This window comes from Ursus americanus, chromosome 1, assembly GCF_024610735.1.
Source record: "Ursus americanus isolate L20-20 chromosome 1, mUrsAme1.1.p, whole genome shotgun sequence".
Lineage (NCBI taxonomy): Eukaryota > Metazoa > Chordata > Mammalia > Carnivora > Ursidae > Ursus > Ursus americanus.
In genome coordinates, this window is record NC_142127.1 from 32,946,562 (window position 1) to 32,966,908 (window position 20,347).

The 20,347-nt window shown below is 35.7% G+C and overlaps 1 protein-coding gene across 2 annotated transcripts in view; it reads right to left on the reverse strand.

The window, feature by feature from the left end:
* Positions 1 to 208: 208 nt before the first annotated feature.
* STAM2 (signal transducing adaptor molecule 2) overlaps positions 209 to 20,347 on the reverse strand; it is a 46,652-nt gene continuing 26,513 nt past the window's right edge. The window contains exons 8-14 of one of the 2 annotated variants that reach the window (XM_045781905.2): positions 15,945 to 16,039; positions 13,389 to 13,468; positions 13,161 to 13,248; positions 12,101 to 12,155; positions 7,527 to 7,680; positions 4,882 to 5,051; positions 209 to 3,285 (exon numbers count right to left, since the gene is read on the reverse strand). In XM_045781905.2, the coding sequence (XP_045637861.1) occupies positions 3,057 to 3,285; positions 4,882 to 5,051; positions 7,527 to 7,680; positions 12,101 to 12,155; positions 13,161 to 13,248; positions 13,389 to 13,468; positions 15,945 to 16,039 (871 nt within the window). In that variant the 3' untranslated portion in view covers positions 209 to 3,056. Of the gene's footprint in view, positions 3,286 to 4,881; positions 5,052 to 7,526; positions 7,681 to 12,100; positions 12,156 to 13,160; positions 13,249 to 13,388; positions 13,472 to 15,944; positions 16,040 to 20,347 lie in introns of both variants that reach the window. The other variant, XM_045781898.2, reaches the window with a different exon arrangement.

Here is a 20,347-nt window from a genome sequence, read left to right on the forward strand (position 1 = left end):
TTAGCTTGGTAAAATTAGAATAATTCTTCTGGGAAAAACTTAAAAAAATAAATCTAAATCTTTAATCTCCAAAAGAAACTAAATTATACTAACAAAAAAATTAAATCCCTAGAATTGAGTCCTCCCTTTCTTTATTTACTGACTAAAATTGATGTCAGTAAATAAGAAAAACGTCTTCTCACAGAAACAAAGCATGATAGATTGGTGCTATATTATTTATAATTTATTACTTACAAAAATAACTTGAGCTTTCTCATAACAATTCAGTAAATCCTCCCTTAGGAGCCAAAACACTAGACACTTATGATTTTTACTAAGAGAAACTTTTAAAAATACCTAAGCCATGATATTTTTAACATTCAAAATAAATTTTTAAAAAATTTGGAAGGTGAAACTTCGTAATCTTTAAAATGTACAGTGAAATTTGTTAGGTGGTCAAGTATCAACTACTTGAAATAACATCAGATGACAATGCATCTGTAAATAATTTCAAATCCTGACAAATAGTATAATTATTTAATGTTCAGGTAATTTTGTAGACTACCAAATTATAAGACAATGTTGGTAGACTGTACATTTTCCAAACTCTAAGAACATATCCCACTTCCTATATTTTAACACTCAAGAGAAATTCTTTCTACATTGATGAAAAGTGATTTTATTATAAATTTTCAGAAAATTTTTCTAATGTACCGAGATTTCATACGAAATAGAAGTTTTTATTTTTTTATAAAACAGCAAGTATGAACCCAATGTAGAAATCTGATATTAGACAATTCCTTTGGCAGAAAACATTTAATTATAAAGAGGTCTTAAAATAAATACAACCCATAAGATCATGAAAAAGAAAGAAAAATAACAACCCTGTTATTTCCTATTAACACGAAAATACCATCTTAGTACACAGATTTAATAATATTTTTATACTATTGACAACCTGCAACACAAAATTCATCACATTGTGGCCAAAATAAAATTGTTTTTAAGAGGGAGAAGAAACTTCTGTATGTATAAAATTAAACAGATAAATGCCAATATACACAATTTATATACATGTTGCATGTTATATTATTCCAAAACTACATTCGGTGAACTTAACTGGCTGATCCCAATTCAGTGGGTGTGCAGTATTTATACTAGTTCAAAGACTTACGCAGAGTTAAGCTTTTACAATTCAGATCACAACTATACATGAAATATTTACACAAACATTAAAATAACCTTATTAAGTACTGTTTGGGAGGAAAAAATGTAAAATTTTCGATATATATGCAAACATTATCAAGAGCAGCTTTATAAATGCTTTTTATGTTTTTTCCTTAAAGAATAGAAGTTCATTTCCAAAAAAATAAGGTACCATTTTAGAATTTTTTTTAAGTATATAATTGAATTCACAAGGAAGGAAAATACTGGATGAAAAAAAGAACATGAGACATTGAAGGTTAAAACCTTTTCAGTTACTTATATCTGAAATAAGACAATGACAGAAACTGGGCATTCAAATACTGTTTTTTGCTTTAAATGTAGACCAAGTAGTATATAGACTATTTTATTCTAGGACACAGTTTCTTTGAAAAAAGAACATACTTGTAATTTAATTTCTGTAAATAGATAAATGACAAAAATTTCCAGAGCACTGTCTTCAAAAGGATTCTTAGCAGAAGGATGAAGGGTTCTCTTTAAAACAAGATTTAGAAATCTTGCTCCCAGGCAAGTAACTTCACTTATGTCCTTTGTTTTTCCCAGTCTAAGTACCGTGTATCTGTAAGCATATATATTCGCCACCTTCTATTTTTGTGTTATCTAAAAAGTTGGTAGATGATGCAGTAGTGTATGAATTTTTAGGAGAAAACAATCCCTACTGGTTTATTACCTAATTCCTACAGTATGTGGAATCTATTAGTACTGTAAACTAACTTATAAAACGTAGGCTTCAGAAAAACTGTCTTGATAGCTTCCCAATCAATCCACTGCCTGTTATTATCCCACAGGCGTAGAATCATCTCTGAAAAGAATGGCCAAATTTCTCAACAGCCTGGCTTAGCAATGGTACTTGAATCACCTGTTTAAAGAAACAACACATCTATAAACACACACTTATTATTCATGCTTGGGATACATCACATCAAATTACTAGGAATGTCTCATGGCTTAAATTCACAAGTAATCCGTAAAAAGAAAATGCAGCATCTCTGCACACCACACTTCAGGAAGGAAAACAAGTGGACCTTATTATCTTCATTAGAGAATGGCCAGTCACTTTAGAAGGTCATTAGTGGCAATTCTAAATACAAGGGAGCCTCGTAAGAAAAATGTGTCTTCAGGGAATGGAAATGTTTCGTGGGACATTCCATAGCCCACAGCCGGCATGACAGGGGACTAGCTAATTGCTTTATCACACATCTGCATTTATATGGTCCTCACCGTTAGTAACCGAAAACATTTTTGTTCCTTCCAAATTGCTCTTGCTTCTATAGACAATTATATGCTAATTATTACTCAACATAACAGAGAGCAAAACTGACAGTACTGCAAACACAACTGCAATTTAAGAAGCCAGAGGGAAATATGTTGGCAAGCTAAATGCTCACCCAAAAAGAGGTCCGCCTTTTGAAATGATGGTTTTGTGGCGAACACTGAAAAAAATAAGCAGACAAAAAAAACCCTCAAAAGGTTTTGGTGCTCTCCCAATTATCTTGTTTTAGGGATAAACAGTGGTTTCTTTAAAGTAAAAATTTCATACTCCTATCTCCTGCTGTTTAGTGTCATAAGGCTACTTCCTGGGTGTCCAGATTGGTGTAGAGATTTGACAGTAAGACAAAATTCACTGGAAGCTACCTGAAGCTGCCTCTGGGCAGAAGCTGGACTTCAAACCAACTGGACTGAAAAAGCCCTTTCATGGCCTAGCAGAGTAAGGTCAGTGTTTGTGCTTTATTTATTCATGGTTCTTTTGAGTTGAGAAAAGCAATTTTTTTTTCTTTTAATGTTTTCAGATTAGAATCACAAGGGTCAAGTGATACACATATGATGGCTTTCAAGAAAATGCTTGGTTTGTTCTAAAGAAGAGGCTGCTGATGGTAATTTGTTTGCTGCTGCGCAACCGAATGAGCTGGAACTGCCACGGGAAAGCCGGCCAGTTGCGGCAGACTGCAAGTCGCGTTCTGGTAGGGCGGCACCTCCCCAGACCTCCCCATGTGCGGTGCGCAAGCAGCCGCTCCAGTGGCTGACTGAAGGTTAGAGTTCTGGTTCATATAGGTAGGGTTGGAAACAGCATCTTGTCCAGTGCTACAAACAAAATTTTAAAAAGAAAACCATATTTACTTTGCATTATCTACGTCATGGTCAGAGATCAATCATCATGAAACAATAAAAATGCCTTTTCTAAGTTTATAGAACTCTGCTGTTCTGATTATGATTTAATTACTCCGACACTGTTAATACAATTTTTATATTTGGTAAGAGAGTACTCAAAAAAGAAACAAAATATAAGATTATAAGGCCTACTTAATTTTGTTTTCTTCAAAATCTCTTACTGCAAGTATTTACAAATCTTTTGAGGAGATGCAGATCGCAGTGGTATCCTTGGCCAGCTACAACGAGCACAGAACCCCCCAAAGCACACCTGCGGACCGTATTCTCCCTTCTCCCAGCTCTCAATCCAGCACGGAGGAGGCCACCTCTTTTCCTCACACGCTCTACACTTTCCTTTGATAGGGCACTTTCAAAGCTGCCCCTGGTAACTTAATCTGAATCTCAACATAAAAATAATAAAGGCAGGGAGAACACTAATCCACATAGGACCCTGAATCTACCCTCAAGACAGTCTTGACCTATAGTTTACTTATTAACACTACACCAAAACAAAAAAAACAAGTTGAAAATTCACCCCAAATTACAGGACTTCTGCTTGTTCTTGTAATTACTATAACATACTACAACATCTTTTTTAAAAAAAAGATATATAATTTCAAATTATACCAAATACACTGCTTACAATATGAGGATTAATGTCTATACTGCTCTAGTTTTTTTCTCCATAATTTCTAATGTCACAAAGAATAACAAAATTTTACATTTTAACTGAACTAAACATCAATGTGAACAGGCTTACTTACTTTTCAGATAATATCTAAAATTTACACTCATGGAATTTGAGTGGGAAGAGACCTTAGAGATCATCTACCATGACTATATTGAATGAACATTTTGTATGGTTAAGCAGTTAATAGAAAGCATTTTCAGAACAGAAGTGTTAGTATAAAAAATTAGGCAACAGGGGCTCCTGGGTGGCTCAGTCAGTTAAGCGTCCACTCTTGATTCAGGCTCAGGTCATGATCTCAGGGTTGTGAGATGGAGCCCCACGTCTGGCTCCAAGCTCAGCGTGGAGTGTGCTTGAGATCCTCTCTCCCCCTCTGCCCCTCCCCTTGAGTGCTCTCTCACTCTCTCTCAAAAAAAAAAAAAAAAAAAAAAATTAGACCACGAATTCTACAGCTCAAATGCACTTGGGAGTCAAAGTAAAGTTTTCTGATATTCAGGAGTACATGCAGATAAATATGCCTGGGACTACTTTGCTAGGCTGATTATAGCACAGTGCTAAGTGTATCATGGGCTTGGTCCCTGTAAGGGATAGTTAGCCTTAGTTTGTCCCAGAGACCCAGACTATAAGCCATGCTTGGGCAACCATTTTAGTAGAGGTAATAAAGCTAAGAGCATTCTGACTTCATGGCATTACGAATAAGAAGTTCTACAACTTCATCTCAATTATTATTATAATAAAATTACTATTATTATAAAAAGAAAAGTCAATTTATTCTCATTATGAAATTCTGTGAAAATTTAATGTATATAATTACAAAATTAACACAGCCTCCCAAAACTTACCTTAAATATGGATTCTGTGCAGGCTGTGTTGTCACCGAGGAATTGACATTTGGAGGCAGAGATCTCAGTGGACCAATCTGATCTGGTCCTAGGCTGTAGCTTTGGGCAACAGTGACTTGGTGAATGCTTTGACCCATATAGTTTCCACCATGTGATTGAACTGGGTATGTCTATTAACCGAAGAGAAAAAGTTGACTCACTGATTTCACAAACATCTATCTAACAAAATATTTAATACTTTAAAAGACTTACATGAAATAAAATGTTAATAGTTCTTTGGGGAGCAATCTGGTTCTACCAATCTATCCACCCTAGTACAAAAAGTGGAGAGCTTCCAAATCACAATGCCAAATCTATGGAAATTTATGATTTGTTTGATTGTTCTTTTATTTTGCACGAGGTTGAAAGAAAAGGAGATGGCATATTTTTAAGCAGCAGGCTGGAATCTATCCAGGTTGCCTATTACTCAGTAACACGTCTTGCCGCAGAGCCCCAGGAAACTACATACTCCCTTGAAGGGCAGCCTATCATCACTTTAAGCCACCAATTCAATGACGACCTTCTTCACCCCTATCCCAGGATGACTCACTTAACTCCTTTCTAAGAATGAAACTTGGGAGAATAAGAATAAATGGTATCAGGGCAGGGTGCAGACCCTCTCTAGCAATATCTCTTTTATTTTCTGCCTTTTCAACAAATAGGAAAAAAGTAAAGATTTTTAGGTAAAGAAAATGTATCCTCAGGAAATAGCAAAATGGTCTAAGTTTCTTTGGATATTTTATATGCCCTACCTAATGTTCAGGGGTAATATCTCCTTTAAGGGTAAGATCTACCATCTGCCTACCAAATATAATAATGCACATACTTAATAAGTTAAGTATCATACAGTAACTACCATCACTCCAGTTTTAAACAAAGCTATTGTAAAGCAAAGACCACGGAGAGGCTCCTGGCTAGCTTAGTCAGTTAAGCGTCTGCCTCCAGCTCAGGTCATGATCCCAGGGTCCTGGGATTGAGCCCCGTGTCGGGCTCCCTGCTCAGTGGGAAGCCTGCTTCTCCCTCTCCCTCTGCCACTCCCCCTGCTTGTGTTCTCTCTCTGTCAAATAAATAAGTAAAATCTTAAAAAAAAAAAAAGACCATGGACATGAAAATTTAGCATGCCTGAAGTGCCAAATTGACTTTAATGTAGTTGCAATCATATCACTTCCTTGGCCAACATGTACCAACCCATGATAACAGGCGGAGCCTGGGAATGGACCTCTTCTGCAGTGCAGGGTTCCTGAGTAGACTTCGTAGATTTAACTCATGGTATGTTACTCCAACATTTTTAGTACGGAATTTTTTTTCTAAGTAGAACAGGACCTTTGAATATTTTAAATGCTGTCATGCATGAATAGTATAGATAGAAGTTATGTGAAGAATCAGACAGAAAGCTAACTTTTTAAAAATCTGAGTTATGCTTAGCGAAGCTAATTGTACATAGTACGCAACTAAACACGAAAACCTGACACAGGGATGACAACCCTTTAGAGATACACAAAGAAGCAAATATAACATCGTTCTATCATACAATGGTGGAGACACTTCAATTTTGTTCCACTTTCACAGTAGCAGCAAATAAACTCATTGAAAACAGAAGCGATACCGAATAAACTTCAGGGTCTTTTGCACCCAGAAATCCTTTCTACCCTCATATGTAATGATTCTTTTCACCATTTTCCAAAGTTTGGGACATGGCATATCTGATAAATGCATCTTGTCTGATGTGACAGTTACCATAGAAACGCTTCTTTTTTACTTAACAATTATGTCATGTCAAGTCATCTAGATTATGCACCCACATTCTATCTTTTCTCCTTGGTGTCTCCTTCACACACTCCTTTATATATCAGTTCTCATAAATTAACATGAATTTTGTTCGTCCAGATTCATTCTGAATTCAATTGCTAACTGGTTGAAATTTGAAAAAGGCTTCAGAATACTCGATAGTGATAAATGTAAGTATTCACTTCAGCATGAAGCACAGACAAGGTGTAAAGTCCCGGGAAAAGAGGCCGTTCGTTAATGGCTTCTGGACCCTACGCTGACAGGCCTGCATCACGTCCTTGTTGCACATGAATTTTTCACAATTTAAGTCATGCATAAAAGAAAAAATATATAGCGTGATCTGAGGACAAAAGAAGTTCATTAACTAATAAGCCTTTTACTAATCATGTAAGTCAAAGAAACCTTTTCAGAAATTTTTAAAAGAAATGTTAAATCTTGCTTTTGAGCAACAGGAACGGCATCAGTACCTCATCTAGAGGACTTCTGACAGGTCAGGCACTGACCTACATCAGAGCACTTGAACTTTTTACTTCAAGGACTTATGCTTTATATTTACAAAAGCAAATGAAGAACTCCTATCACCTATGTAATGGTCTCTTTGTTCATGTTAAAAATGAACTAAAATTATTTGTAAAATAGCCATATCTAATTTGTCCTGGTGAATGCTAACTGTTTAGCCCATACTTTTTGGACCATCAAAGATGAATTTTATGATTTTATTCATGGACCACAGAAATTTTAATACTAACCTTTAAAACATATTTTTGAGTTTAAAACTTTTTTCTAATTTTGAAAAATGTTCTCAAAAATATGCTCACCTGCATTGGAACCCCAGCTGATGAAGGTGGGTAATGTGCTGGAGGATGGAGCTTTGAATAGACTGGATATACTGGTGCTTCATTCACCAACTTGTTATATAGTTCCAGGGCTTCCAAGACTTTTACATTCAATTCAGACAATTCTGAATGCTTCCTGATGGAGAAGAAATGAACTTTAATGTTCTTCAATGCTTTTAAGCATGTATTTAGGAACATAAATTACTTTTTAAATTTAGCATTTTCTATTCATACTTTAAAAAGATTCCTCATATATAATGACAGAATATTCACCATGGGAAGACGGGAGGAGGAATTCCTTAATTCTCGTAATAACTAGGCTGATAGGACTTCATAATACTAGGGGAAGTCCCTTCCACACGTCATAAAAATTCAGCCAATTCGTAATTTTGGTGCTAGCACAATTCTGTCTCACATGTTATAGGCTTCTGTTGAAAACCCAATTACAAAGCAAAATAATTTCTCAATTTTGGAGGAGCCCAATCCTTAATTAAAATCTAAGTAGAATACTCAGTCAAGGTCCAGAGCCTGCTTTGAAGCACGATATGACTGAAATAAAAACACACTCACAAACAAAATCACACATTTTCATTTGCTTATATACATTAAAGAATCAAATGAAAAAAATCTAATAATTATCCTTGAAAATGCAAATAAAAACAATGTATATATAAACTAGCCCCTATTGGTCTTGTTTGTTGGTTTCTTTTGAGAAGGTGAGTGAAATCAGATACTTTATTGTATAAATAACAAATCCAAATATGAGATTTTTCAAATCTGCCCAAGGAACTCCAGAGCAAATCCTTCTGACTTGGTACAATTTTCTCTGTTCCCCTGGGGAGTAATAAAGAACTCCCACTGCAAATGACAAGTTCACGCGAGTTAAATGGCCACTTCATGTGGCACCCAGAGCCTGTTTATTAAATGTAGCTCTTTTTATATATACACAGAGGCTCAAAGGATAAGCAACGGAGGCGGAAGACCAGACACAGGACTACCAAGTAAATGACCTGGACTGAATCCTATCAAGACTTGCCACCTTTCCTCTATAATATTTCCTTTATAATGTTATGTCTGAAACAAACAAAAAGGTGCTATTTCCTCTATTGCATGTGTGACTATATAAAGCGGGTAAAACTCTATTTTCAGAATATCATTTGTAAACCACACAGAAAGCTTCAGAAATTAGTGTCCATGCTAACAAAGGTGTGACTAAGAATTAACCATAGGCATTTGGTCCACATAACCCAGTATACTGATGAAACACCAGCAGAACACAGAAATCACCTTCAAAGATTCAAGAGATAACCCTAAAACAATTAAAACTTTTTTACTGTACTGTGCCCAAACCTATACGAGCACAAAGAAAACGGAGCAGAAGGTGTAGTTTTCTCCTTCAAAGAGACTGCAATCTATTAGGAAGAAAAAGCTAAGCATATGGAATATAGCAAACAATACAAGATGGCATATAATTGAATCCAAAATTATATGAAATAGGTAAGGAACAGAAGAGTTTAGAAAAGTAGACTAATTTGGGTGATGGTAGACTGAAAAGGCTTTATGGAGAAGCTGGGACTTAAACTGGCACCTGAGGAAGGATGGATAGGCCCAAGCAAAGAAAGAAGACTAAGCCAGGTCAGTGGGACAGTGTGAATTAAGACAGGCAAAAGGAGTGAGAAGGGTACACAATGAAAGAATGAAAAGGTCAATTTGATCAAGGTGGTAGAAAACAATTTTTGGAGGGCAGTAGGAAATAAGATTAGAATATCCTGGAACAGGGGCTCAGTTGGTTAAGCATCCGACTCTTGATTTCGGCTCAGGTCATGATCTCAGGATGGTGAGATCCAGCCCTGAGACAGGCTTGCACTGGGCACGGAGCCTGCTTAAGATTCTCTTTCTCCCTCTCCCTCGGCCCCTCCTGCACTCTCCCTCTCTCTCTAAAAAAAAAAAGAAGTCTGGAACATTGTTAAGTTCAAACCATCGATCTCTCTTCAATACGTCTATCTAAACATTTTTGGAGTCAATTTACATGTTTGCCCAATATAATTTCTTAGTGTGATAAATGCTAAAAAATCTCATTCTGAACAATGACAGACAGAAAATAAATGTAAAATTTCTTTTTCTGACAGTAATGTTGTTTTTTTAATTAGGAAAAACAAACTGATGATGACCCACTAAAGGGAAAACAAGGATATTTTATTCATTTCTGAATGCTTGACAAGGATAAATAGTCAATGAAAATTTGCTGAAGAACAGCAAGCATTTTCCAGAATAGGAGCTGCCTCTGTCGTCATGGCCATGCAAAAGAAAATGCCAGCTGGCCTATTCAGAAACTGAAATTGAAGAAATGACTAAGAGGTGAGCGGTGACTCAAAAAATTAACTCGTATCAGAAATGGTCATGCTGATTTTTAACTGTGCTAGACCTATTCCTTTGAAGATATTCTTTTTATCAATAAAAGTAAGTTTATACTGTCATATCCTCTGCTTTTCATTACATAGTATGATATCTTTCCATGTCAATAGATATTTATCAATGACAATGCTTTTTATTGTAGAATGTATAGATGTGTAATTTTATTTTATTTTATTTATTTATTTTTTTTAATAATGATTTTTTATTATATTATGTTAGTCACCATACAGTACATCCCCGGTTTTCGATGTAAGGCTCGATGATTCATTAGTTGTGTATAACACCCAGTGCACCATGCAATACGTGCCCTCCTTACTACCCATCACCGGTCTATCCCATTCCCCCACCCCCCTCCCCTCTGTAGCCGTCAGTTTGTTTCTCATAGTCCATAGTCTCTCATGTTTCATTTCCCCTGTAATTTTATTTTAAAAATCAATCTCACACTGAAAGACGTTTCAGTTACTTCCAACTTTGTTGTTACAAATCCAATTTTGTTGTTACAAATAATGGTTTGACGAATACTCTAATAGGTAAATCTCTGCATATATCCTTATATATTTAGCATGGGCCTGAATTTGCTGGGTTAAAGGAAATGGACTATTTTTAAGATCCATAAAGGTTTATAATAATTGTAACTCCTAGCCACACCCCTAAGGTAATACTGACGTTTTTCTTTCTAATCATTTGCAGTTTGATTATTCATTGACCATTAATATACTTGCACTGAAACCACAGTAGATGTGTATGTAGATATTTCATGTTTTCTCCAAAATAAGAATAAACTGTGAAACTACCACCATCATTTCATAATTTTTGACAAGGATTTGTTTTTTATTTCTGTAGAAAATATAACGATTTAAAAGATCTTATGGAAAAAGATTATAATTTTCAGTGACTAAAAAAAATCTTGCTGCTACCACCCTTCTCTGGTTAAGGCAGATAAGAAGTAAAGTAGTTCTGTGGGTTTTTTTTTCTTTTTTTAAGATTTTATTTTATTTGACAGAAAGAGTATGAAAGACAGAGAGAGAGAAAGAGAGAGAGAGAACAAGCAGGGGGAGCAGCAGAAGGAGAGACAGAAGCACGCTCCCCGAGGAGCAGGGAGCCCGATGCGGGATTTGGTCCCAGGACCCCAGGATCATGACCTAAGCTCAAGGCAAACGCTTAACCGACTGAGCCACGCAGGTGCCCCATCTTCTTGTGAGGTTTTATACAGTAGTTCAATAACCAGAATCTAGAAAGGGAAGATGATGGAACAGTAAAGACTTATCCTTATCCTTGTCTTCCATTCACTGTGGCTTCTGCCTGTGACTTCAAACAGAAAGCTGAAGAACCAGAAAAAGCAAAAATAAATGAAAAGCTCAAAATGCTGCATCTATCCTTCAGTGCTGCTGCTATTTCTAAGGAAGAGTAAGACTATGTCAGATAAGGAAATTAAAAGGACAAGAGAATACAGAAATACAAGAAAACTGAGAGGTGTGTGTACTGGATTTAGTTTCACAAATACAAGGGAAATTTCATTTGAAAGTTTTACAAATACTATCTCATCACAAGACCATAGTTTTTATTCTGTGTTCTATTCAGCTTTATTCCTCATTCCTCTTTATCCCTCAGTTCCAGCCCAAGTAAGAAAATGAAGAGCAGTAGCTTAAGAGCAAGAACCCATGATTCCAGGTATACTATACTGCCACGGGGGAAAAATGCTACCAAAATAAAAAGTACCAGCTTGCTATTCATTTGTAAGAGTTTTGGAAACTGAGAGACAATTTCAACAAATTGACAGTTCCACAAAACGCCTTAAAGTTTTGCCAAAAAATAAGTAATCCTAAGAAAACTGTACTTGTTGGGGTGCCTGGGTGGCTAAATTGGTTAAGCGTCTGTCTCTTGGTTTCAGCTTGGGTCACAATCTTGCTGTCGCAAGACTGAACCCCACGTCAGACTGTGCACTCAGTGTAGTCTGCTTCGGATTCTCTCTCCCTCTCCTTCCTCTCTCTCTAACAAATGAATAAAATCAGAAAGAGGAAAAGAAAGAAAGAAAGAAAGAAAGAAAGAAAGAAAGAAAGAAAGAAAGAAAGAAAGAAAGAAAGAAAGGGAAGGAAAAGAAAGAAAACTATACTTGTTATTCCCCACACAAAGAATCTCACCTATCAATCTCTTCAAGTTTTTCATCTATCATTGGACCCATCTGTTGGCAGATATCTGTAAATACAAAAATAATTTTCAACCTTGAAACTTAAACCAGTTTAAATCAATTTCAACAATTTTTAACAATGGAGCACACCAATATACAACCCATGCATAACACAAAGAAAATGAAGTTTATGCTAGAGAAAGGACTATAAAAGACCTAATTTTAATACTATTAAAATAGTATTAAATAGCACCAATATTAATATCTATGACCAAAGGCAAAATCAAAATCCAAAGAGAACTCTGACCATGCTCTCTGAAGTACTATACTAAGTTTATGACTGTGAAATTTGGAGCCATCTCAAAACCTAGAAAACTAACAGCTAAGTAAATGAACTGAGTCACACTGCATAAAATGTGTAATTGTGTACAGATCACATATGAACATTTTTCAAGTACTTAAGACATTTTAAAATTAAACATTTTGTGTTATTTCCAAATGTAAACACTGATAAAATGAATAGTGTGGTATTCTATATTCGTAACCAGAGTTTCTTCTATAAAAAGATTTAAGATTTATCCATATATCAGAGGTTTTCTCCCAAAGGATTAAAAAAATGGCATAAAAAGATTTGTTTCAAATCTCTTGGGGATTAAAAAGACACATCAACATGCATCAAATGACTACATTACAAAATTAACACCGATCATGTATAATTTTGCCGTTTAAAGTCATGATACAAGAGAATTATAAGAAAGATAAGAATTTCTAACACTTTGACTCAATTAATTTAATATGCTCTTATTCTTAATTCTGTTCTTTGTTGGACTGCAACTCTCTTCAGCCAGTATCACTGGTGGGCTTACAGAAAAATAAAGACTTCCTTCTTGAACCTGACAGGCAGGTTTATAACATCTTCCAAGTTATATGTTTAGTATTTTATTATACTAGTCTGTTTCCAACAGCAATCTCTAATTTCTAGAAGCAAACACAAGGCAGAAGACATTTAAGACATTAAAATTGCTAAAATTTATTAAATGACATTAAAGTAATCCCTAATGCTCACTAAATACCTTCTAAATCCAAGAGGTCTTGGGAATCTGGTTTTGAATCTGTTGGATCTATACTCTGGAGTACCTGCAGGGCTCTATCCATTTTATCCTAAAAAAGTAAATGGACACTTAGAAACTCAAAAGCTTTCATTTTAATGAACATAATAATTACTCTTTCCAAGCATTCTCAAGGATAATAGATTTTAAAAGTATTGATTGTTTAACTATTAAACAAAAGAAAAACTCTACCTCATCTATATAAACAGGCTCAGGCTCTGATTTCTTAATTTCCTCCTCCTCATCATCAATTATATTCAATTTGTCCACAGCTGCTATGGAAACAAAGTAAACTTTAAGTTCCTCAGCATTTACTTTGGTATTTTAGTCACTAATATGTAAGTAGTCTGTGATTATCCATAAGAAAAAAAAGGAAACCCTTTAGTCATCACATTTCATAATTAACATACGTTATTACATATGTTCATTCATTCATAACACAAACATTTATTAGCCCTTACTGTGTGCCAGGCACTGGAAATACATCAGTGAATAAGACAGACAAGAATCTCTGCCCTGATGGAACTTACCTTCTAGTGGAACAAGTGAGCAATATTAACTGTCATTATAGACATTTTCCGAAAAACTCAGTGTTACCACTAGGGTGAATACATAAGACAGTAGAGTGTAATCTGAACAGCTAAATTCAGAGTTAAATATATGAGCTCCATCCACACTTTCCTTGCTATAAAAACGTATTTCCCAAATGAACAAAAAAATACTCGATTTCATCTTCACAATGAAAAAAAATACTCTATTTCAACCTAAGTTTGATAATAGTTTTAAAGCAACAGAAAACAAAAAACCCCCTACCTTTCATAAAGAGAAGACTGAAAGATAATTTATAAATGTACATATCCAGAACTATTTAAATGTTCAATGGAGAGTTGCTATAATGTACTGTATTTTAATAAAGTAAATTTTGATAAAAATAAAATTACAATTAAAATCTATTTTGCCCTTAATCCAAAAATCTCAGTTTGCTCTGCAGGCCCCGTGAGAACCTTGAATGAAGATACTGTGTTCTGTCTGAAAAGTATTTAAGGTTTCCAATAAAATGTACCCCCTCAGGAAAAAAAAAAAAATCTCTATAACCAAAGGATTTTTAAGTCCCAACAGTTAGCCACTTACTTCAAATATCTGGCTAACTTTCAACCAGGTCCTAAGGAACAGAGCTCAACATAACATGAGGATATACTGAAAAGCCAGAATATTTTTTACTTTTGAAACCACAGCTCAGGCGCTCCAGCCTATGCCAAGGGGAAATTTCTAAATAGGATCCCCTGAGCATGGTCTTACAAAGTTATTAAAAACAGCATCTACAATTTTCACAACTACTTAGAGAGTCACACTAGAGGAATAAAAAGTATAAATACCAGCCAAGTACTCAGTCTTTAAATGAGTCTTTAAGTCTCTCAAGTTTACTTTAATTGAATGCCATCAACTCCACCCATACAAAGATGATGTTAGACACAATGCACAGAGCTTTCACAATTTAAGTTTTTTTTAATAATAATTTTTTATTATGTTATGTTAGTCACCATACAGTATATCCTTAGTTTTTGATGTAATGTTCCATGATTCATTATCTGTGTATAACACTGAGTGCACCATGCAATACGTGCCCTCCTTAATACCCATCACCAGCCTATCCCAATCCCTACCCCCCTCCCCTCTGAAGCCCTCAGTTTGTTTCCCAGAGTCCGCGATTTAAGTTTCTTCTCTAAAACTGATAATACAGACTAGCACTGACATGTCCCATAGTAAGTCAGTATAAGTACATCTAAGAGGAGACTGGCTGACTTGAGAATCACGGCTCTAACACCTACCAGCCACATAAACCATCAGCCTCAGTTTCCTTATCTGTAAAATAGGGTAACGAAAGTATCTATCTCACGGTGTTATGAGGATTAAATGAAATAGTGCAGGCCAAGGACTTTGCACAACACCTGATAAATGATTACTCAAACACCACTGAACTATATTATTTCTGATCATGAGCATCGTTAGTAATACTATTAGCTGCTCTTTACACTCAGCAACCCCCCACCTTTCTGCCTGCATAACAAATGGAAGCCTTCTCTGCATGGTTGACAGCAGAAGATCTGAAGCAGGAACCCAATGTCTTAATTATATTGCTTTATTATTGCTTCAAGTTCCCTAGGATCAAATTAAGGTGAGGAAAAATTTAAAATTTAGGAGTACTCCTAACCCTTGTAATCACACTTGGCACTTGTCAACCAGCCCCCACCCCGCCACCTACTCCCTTCGATACTGTGGTTCAGTGATGAATAAAACCAATATTCTTTATACTGAAACCACAAACTGCCTCTTAAACCATAATTAGGTTGAATTAAATATCTGCATGGTCATCACAGATTGTTTCATGCCTTATATGCCCTTTATGCCTTATACTCAAAGAGTTTAAAATAAAATGATAAAAAAATGATTCTTGGAATTGACTTGGAGTAAGTTAACCCTTTAATTTGGTAAGAAATTAAACTGTACTATCTATAAATAATTTAAAACAGAGTTAAATGCCAGTCTACTTTATATTCAAAATTGAACCAGGGCACTTGGCTGGCTGAGTGGGTAGAGCATGTGACTCCTCATCTCAGGGCCGTGAGTTCGAGCTCCACGCTGGGTGTACAAATTACTTAAAAAACAACAAAAAATAACAAAACTGAACCATAAAACTCGAGTGTAAAAAACTTTAATAGATTTAATCTTCCTTAAAATTTAACTTACCTGCCTCAGACTCTATGTTTAAATTAGTTGTTACAAAATTAGATGGGAAGAGTCCTATTCCTCTGTGATTTTCTCCTTTCCACCAATTGGCATCACTGAAAATACAGCACAAAAATGTCATCTGTTCCTCTACATTTTAAGTACACTAGCGGCAAGAGGAATTAAAATAAAAATTAAATTTAGCCTACTTTGAAAATACTAGTTCACATTCAACTATATTTAAAAGCAGTTCTTAAACTTAATAAAAGATACCAAAAAGCACAAATAAAGCAAACATCCACATTCCCATATTTAAATTTAGAACCAATTAAACACGTGGTCATAGCTGATTTTGGGCTTTAAAAAAATATATATAGGTAACAATGAAGTCCCCTTTATCAACAAGCCTAAGTCCCAATCCCACATCCAACCTACCAAACCATTACCATAAAGCTGGTATATAGCCTTCCTGCAAGTGTATTTTTTGTTTATATATACCTATATCAAAGTCTATAGATATATTAATCATTATAGATTTTTATATTTTATATGTTAATACTTTCATATCTTGTTTATCCCTTTTAAAGACCCATCATCTGAACACAGCATATTTGATTTATCCATCCCCATAAAGATGGACACTTAGATATTTCCAGTCTTTCACCTTAAAAAGATTGGTCTAATGATCATTCTAGACTTTAGGGCACACAAGCAACAATTCTTTAGGCTTACCCACAGCTGCGGACTTGCTGGGCCTCAGGATAAAAACATTTTCCATTTACCAAATACTGCCAAATAGTCTCTTAAGTGGTTACGGCAATGCACCATCCTCCTTCCCTCAGCAGCATGTGAGAATGTCATTTTCTCTCATATTTGTTACGTGTCCAAGCAATGCTTGACACCAGACAGGAGAGAAATCATATCTCAAGGCTACGCTCGTTTGCACTTCCTGAGCATCCACGTTTTCCGGGCCATTCCGACGGCCCCTTCTATAAAACTGTTCGTTCATGTTTTCTGTCTACTTTTCTTTTCCACTGGGCTATTTCTCTCTTTACATGGATCTGTAGGAGTTCTTTATATATTCTGGATAGCAACTGTTTGTCTGAATTATGCAAATATCTTCTCTCAAACTGTCACTTGTCTTTTAACATATGTTTACAGTTTCTTCTACTGCACGGTGTTTTTTGTTCCATGTAATCAAATTTAGCAATCTTTTATAGTTTATAGTTTTCTTAAAAGAAGTCTTTCTCTATCCCTTACCTCCCAAATCTGTTTTCCAACATACTTAATAGTTTTAAGTTTTCTTTCTTATCTCTCCCCCATGTTTAAGTCTCTTTTTTGCTTAAAGATTCTTTTATTTTAGAGAGAGAGCATGCGTGTGTGCAAGTGCAGGGAGGGGCAGAGGGAGAGGGAGAATCTCAAGCAGACTCTGCACATGGAGCCTGACACAGACCTCGATCTCACAGTCCTGAGATCATGACCTGAGCAGAAACCAAATGTAGTATGTGAAACTGAATCAAAATTTTATTTGTACTGTATAAGGAGCCATTCATCCCAGTAAAAATTTATTGAATAGTACATCATTTTTCTACTGATTTATGATATCCTGTTTCAAACAGCAGGCTGCTATCTATTCATGAGCAGATGGATCTGGATTCCATTCTGTTGAACTATCTATAAATTTATTTACTACAGCTTATTAATATGCCCTGATACTTGGCAGGGAGAGTACCCTCTTTTGCATTCTTTCATATTTCCATATTCCATATTCCTTCTCTCCCTCCTTCTCTCTCTGACAAATAAATCAATCAATCCTAAAAACAAAACAACAACAACAAAAAGAACAAACAAAGAGTGGTGAGATAAAGCTAAAAATGTAGAAAGTGAAAAGTTTTTTCTTTGGGGGGGTATATTCTGTTAATAAGTAATGTGTGCCTTTTCTATTAGCTCTGTGTTTCTTTTTCTTTTTTTTTTTTTAAAGATTTTATTTATTTATTCGACAGAGAGAGAGACAGCCAGCGAGAGAGGGAACACAAGCAGGGGGAGTGGGAGAGGAAGAAGCAGGCTCATAGCAGAAGAGCCTGATGTGGGGCTCGATCCCATAACGCCGGGATCACGCCCTGAGCCGAAGGCAGACGCTTAACCGCTGTGCCACCCAGGCGCCCCAGCTCTGTGTTTCTTAAGCTGAAGTCCAAGCATGATGTATCTTCAAGGGACTTCAAATTCTGCATGTGGAAATTTTAATTTTGTGCTTTCATTTCCACAGCAATATGAAAACAATGAATAGTCACATTCTGGATCATGTAGATGACCTCCTTTTAACTGAAGACTGCCATTTAACTTTAGGACCCAAGTTTGCATTTGTGCTTAAATATCTTGCCAGTAACAATCCATCACCCAGAATGACAACATTTAACCTATAGGTGTTAATGAGCATGTCTACGGCAACTTTAAGATTGGAGTATCTTATCATTAAAATGATAGCAATCAATCTACATATTCCGTCGTATTCATGTTGAATTCTCTTAGAAGTTATCAAGAAAAAAGTTCCCCTTTGCAGTGTTAAGTCTCAAGTGAACGTAGTCTGATATGAGTCTAAGTTGTTAAATGACTTTGCGCTTAAACATGTGTGAAGAGACACATGCAGCACAGCCACGTAGCCCTTGACTCACTGCCAGCCTGCAGACTGCAGTAAGAGTACAATGCCATGTGAACCTCCACTGATGTCAAGGGGATACATTCTGTATGAAAGACTCACAACAGGTACAAAAGCAAAAGTCACAGAATTGAGTTATCACAGCACAGGGTAGTACAGGTCTGTGAAGGGAAGAGATAAAGTACCTGTGCCATTATTCAGTACTCTATTTACCTTGTAAGTAGCAATTTATTTTATTTTTTTGAAGACTTATTTATTTTTGAGAGAGGGAGTGAGAGAACGTGCACGTTAGTGGGAGGGGCAGAGGGAGAGGAAGAGAGAATCTGAAGCAGACTCCGCACTGAGCACAGAGCCTGACTTGGGGCTGGACTTCATGACCCTGAGATCACAAACTGAGCCGAAATCAACAATCAGACGCTCAACAAACTGCACCACCCAGGCACCCCAAACAGCAATTTATTTAGAATATTTTCTGTATGGTGACTAACATAATAAAATTTTTAAAAAATGAAAAAAAAAAAACACATGAAAGCACAAAAAGAAAATTAAAATACCACAAATCTCAAAAAAAATTTTTTTCTCACTACATAAAACACTCAAAATTTGAATCTTAGACCAAAAACTACTCATATCGTAGTTTAGTCTCTATTTATTTTATAAATTTAATTTTCTAGTTGTATAGGAGTACCTGAAGTATAAACCTAAGTTCTTTTGTAAATATTCTAACTAAAGCTACACCAGGAGGGGCGCCTGGGTAGCGCAGTCGTTAAAGCGTCTGCCTTCGGCTCAGGGCGTGATCCCGGCGTTCCGGGATCGAGTCCCGCATCGGGCTCCTCTGCTGGGAGCCTGCTTCTTCCTCTCTCACTCGCCTGCTGTGTTCCCTCTCTCGCTGGCTGTCTCTCTGTCACATAAATAAATAAAATCTTTAAAAAAAAAAAAAAAAAAAAAAAAAAGCTACACTAGGAAGCCTGACATTTCAGGCTGTCTGTATTCAGAGCCCACACTACTTCTGAGCCTTAATATTTATTTACTCTCATCCAGGGATCATGTGTTCCACTCCAAATGATTATTTAAAAAAGAAAATTAAAGAAGGAAAATGATTACTTTCTAGACTGCTTAAGAGACCTTCTTTTCCTATTCTCAATTTCTTGCAAAATTTTTCCTATCCCATCAAAACCAAAGTTCACCTGAAATGAACCCCCTGGTTAAGCCTTCTTTGCCAGATGCTTGTACGTGGTATAAACCTGGTCTCTTCTGGACCCCAACATTACCTCTTTTATGGCATTCACAATCTGCATTCCATACAAATATCTATAGAAATTTTAACTCCCTTTAGTCTAGATTTTATAAGACAGAACTGTGTCCTCATTCATTTTTTTATATAAACAGAGCCTATTACATAATATTTTCTCAATAACTATTTACTGCGGGAAAGTAAAACCATTTTGTGTATCTACTCATTTAAAAATGCACTTAACTAATATATCCTAAGTTATTTATAACAGATACCAAATGCATCTGCAATCTCTGTTCATAGCAACAAGCTGTTAGGTGTCACCCTTGCTAAATTTCATCTACTTCTTTTAAAAACAAAGTAAAAAATAGAATTAGACCCAATAGAGACAGATCTATCCTTTTTTAAAAAGTTGAAGTGTAGTTGACATACAATATTATATGAGCTTCAGATGTAAAATAGATCTACTCTTTACTATAACCTTAAATGATAGAGAAACTGTGAGGGAGAGTACAGTAGCAAGTTAAGAATTGG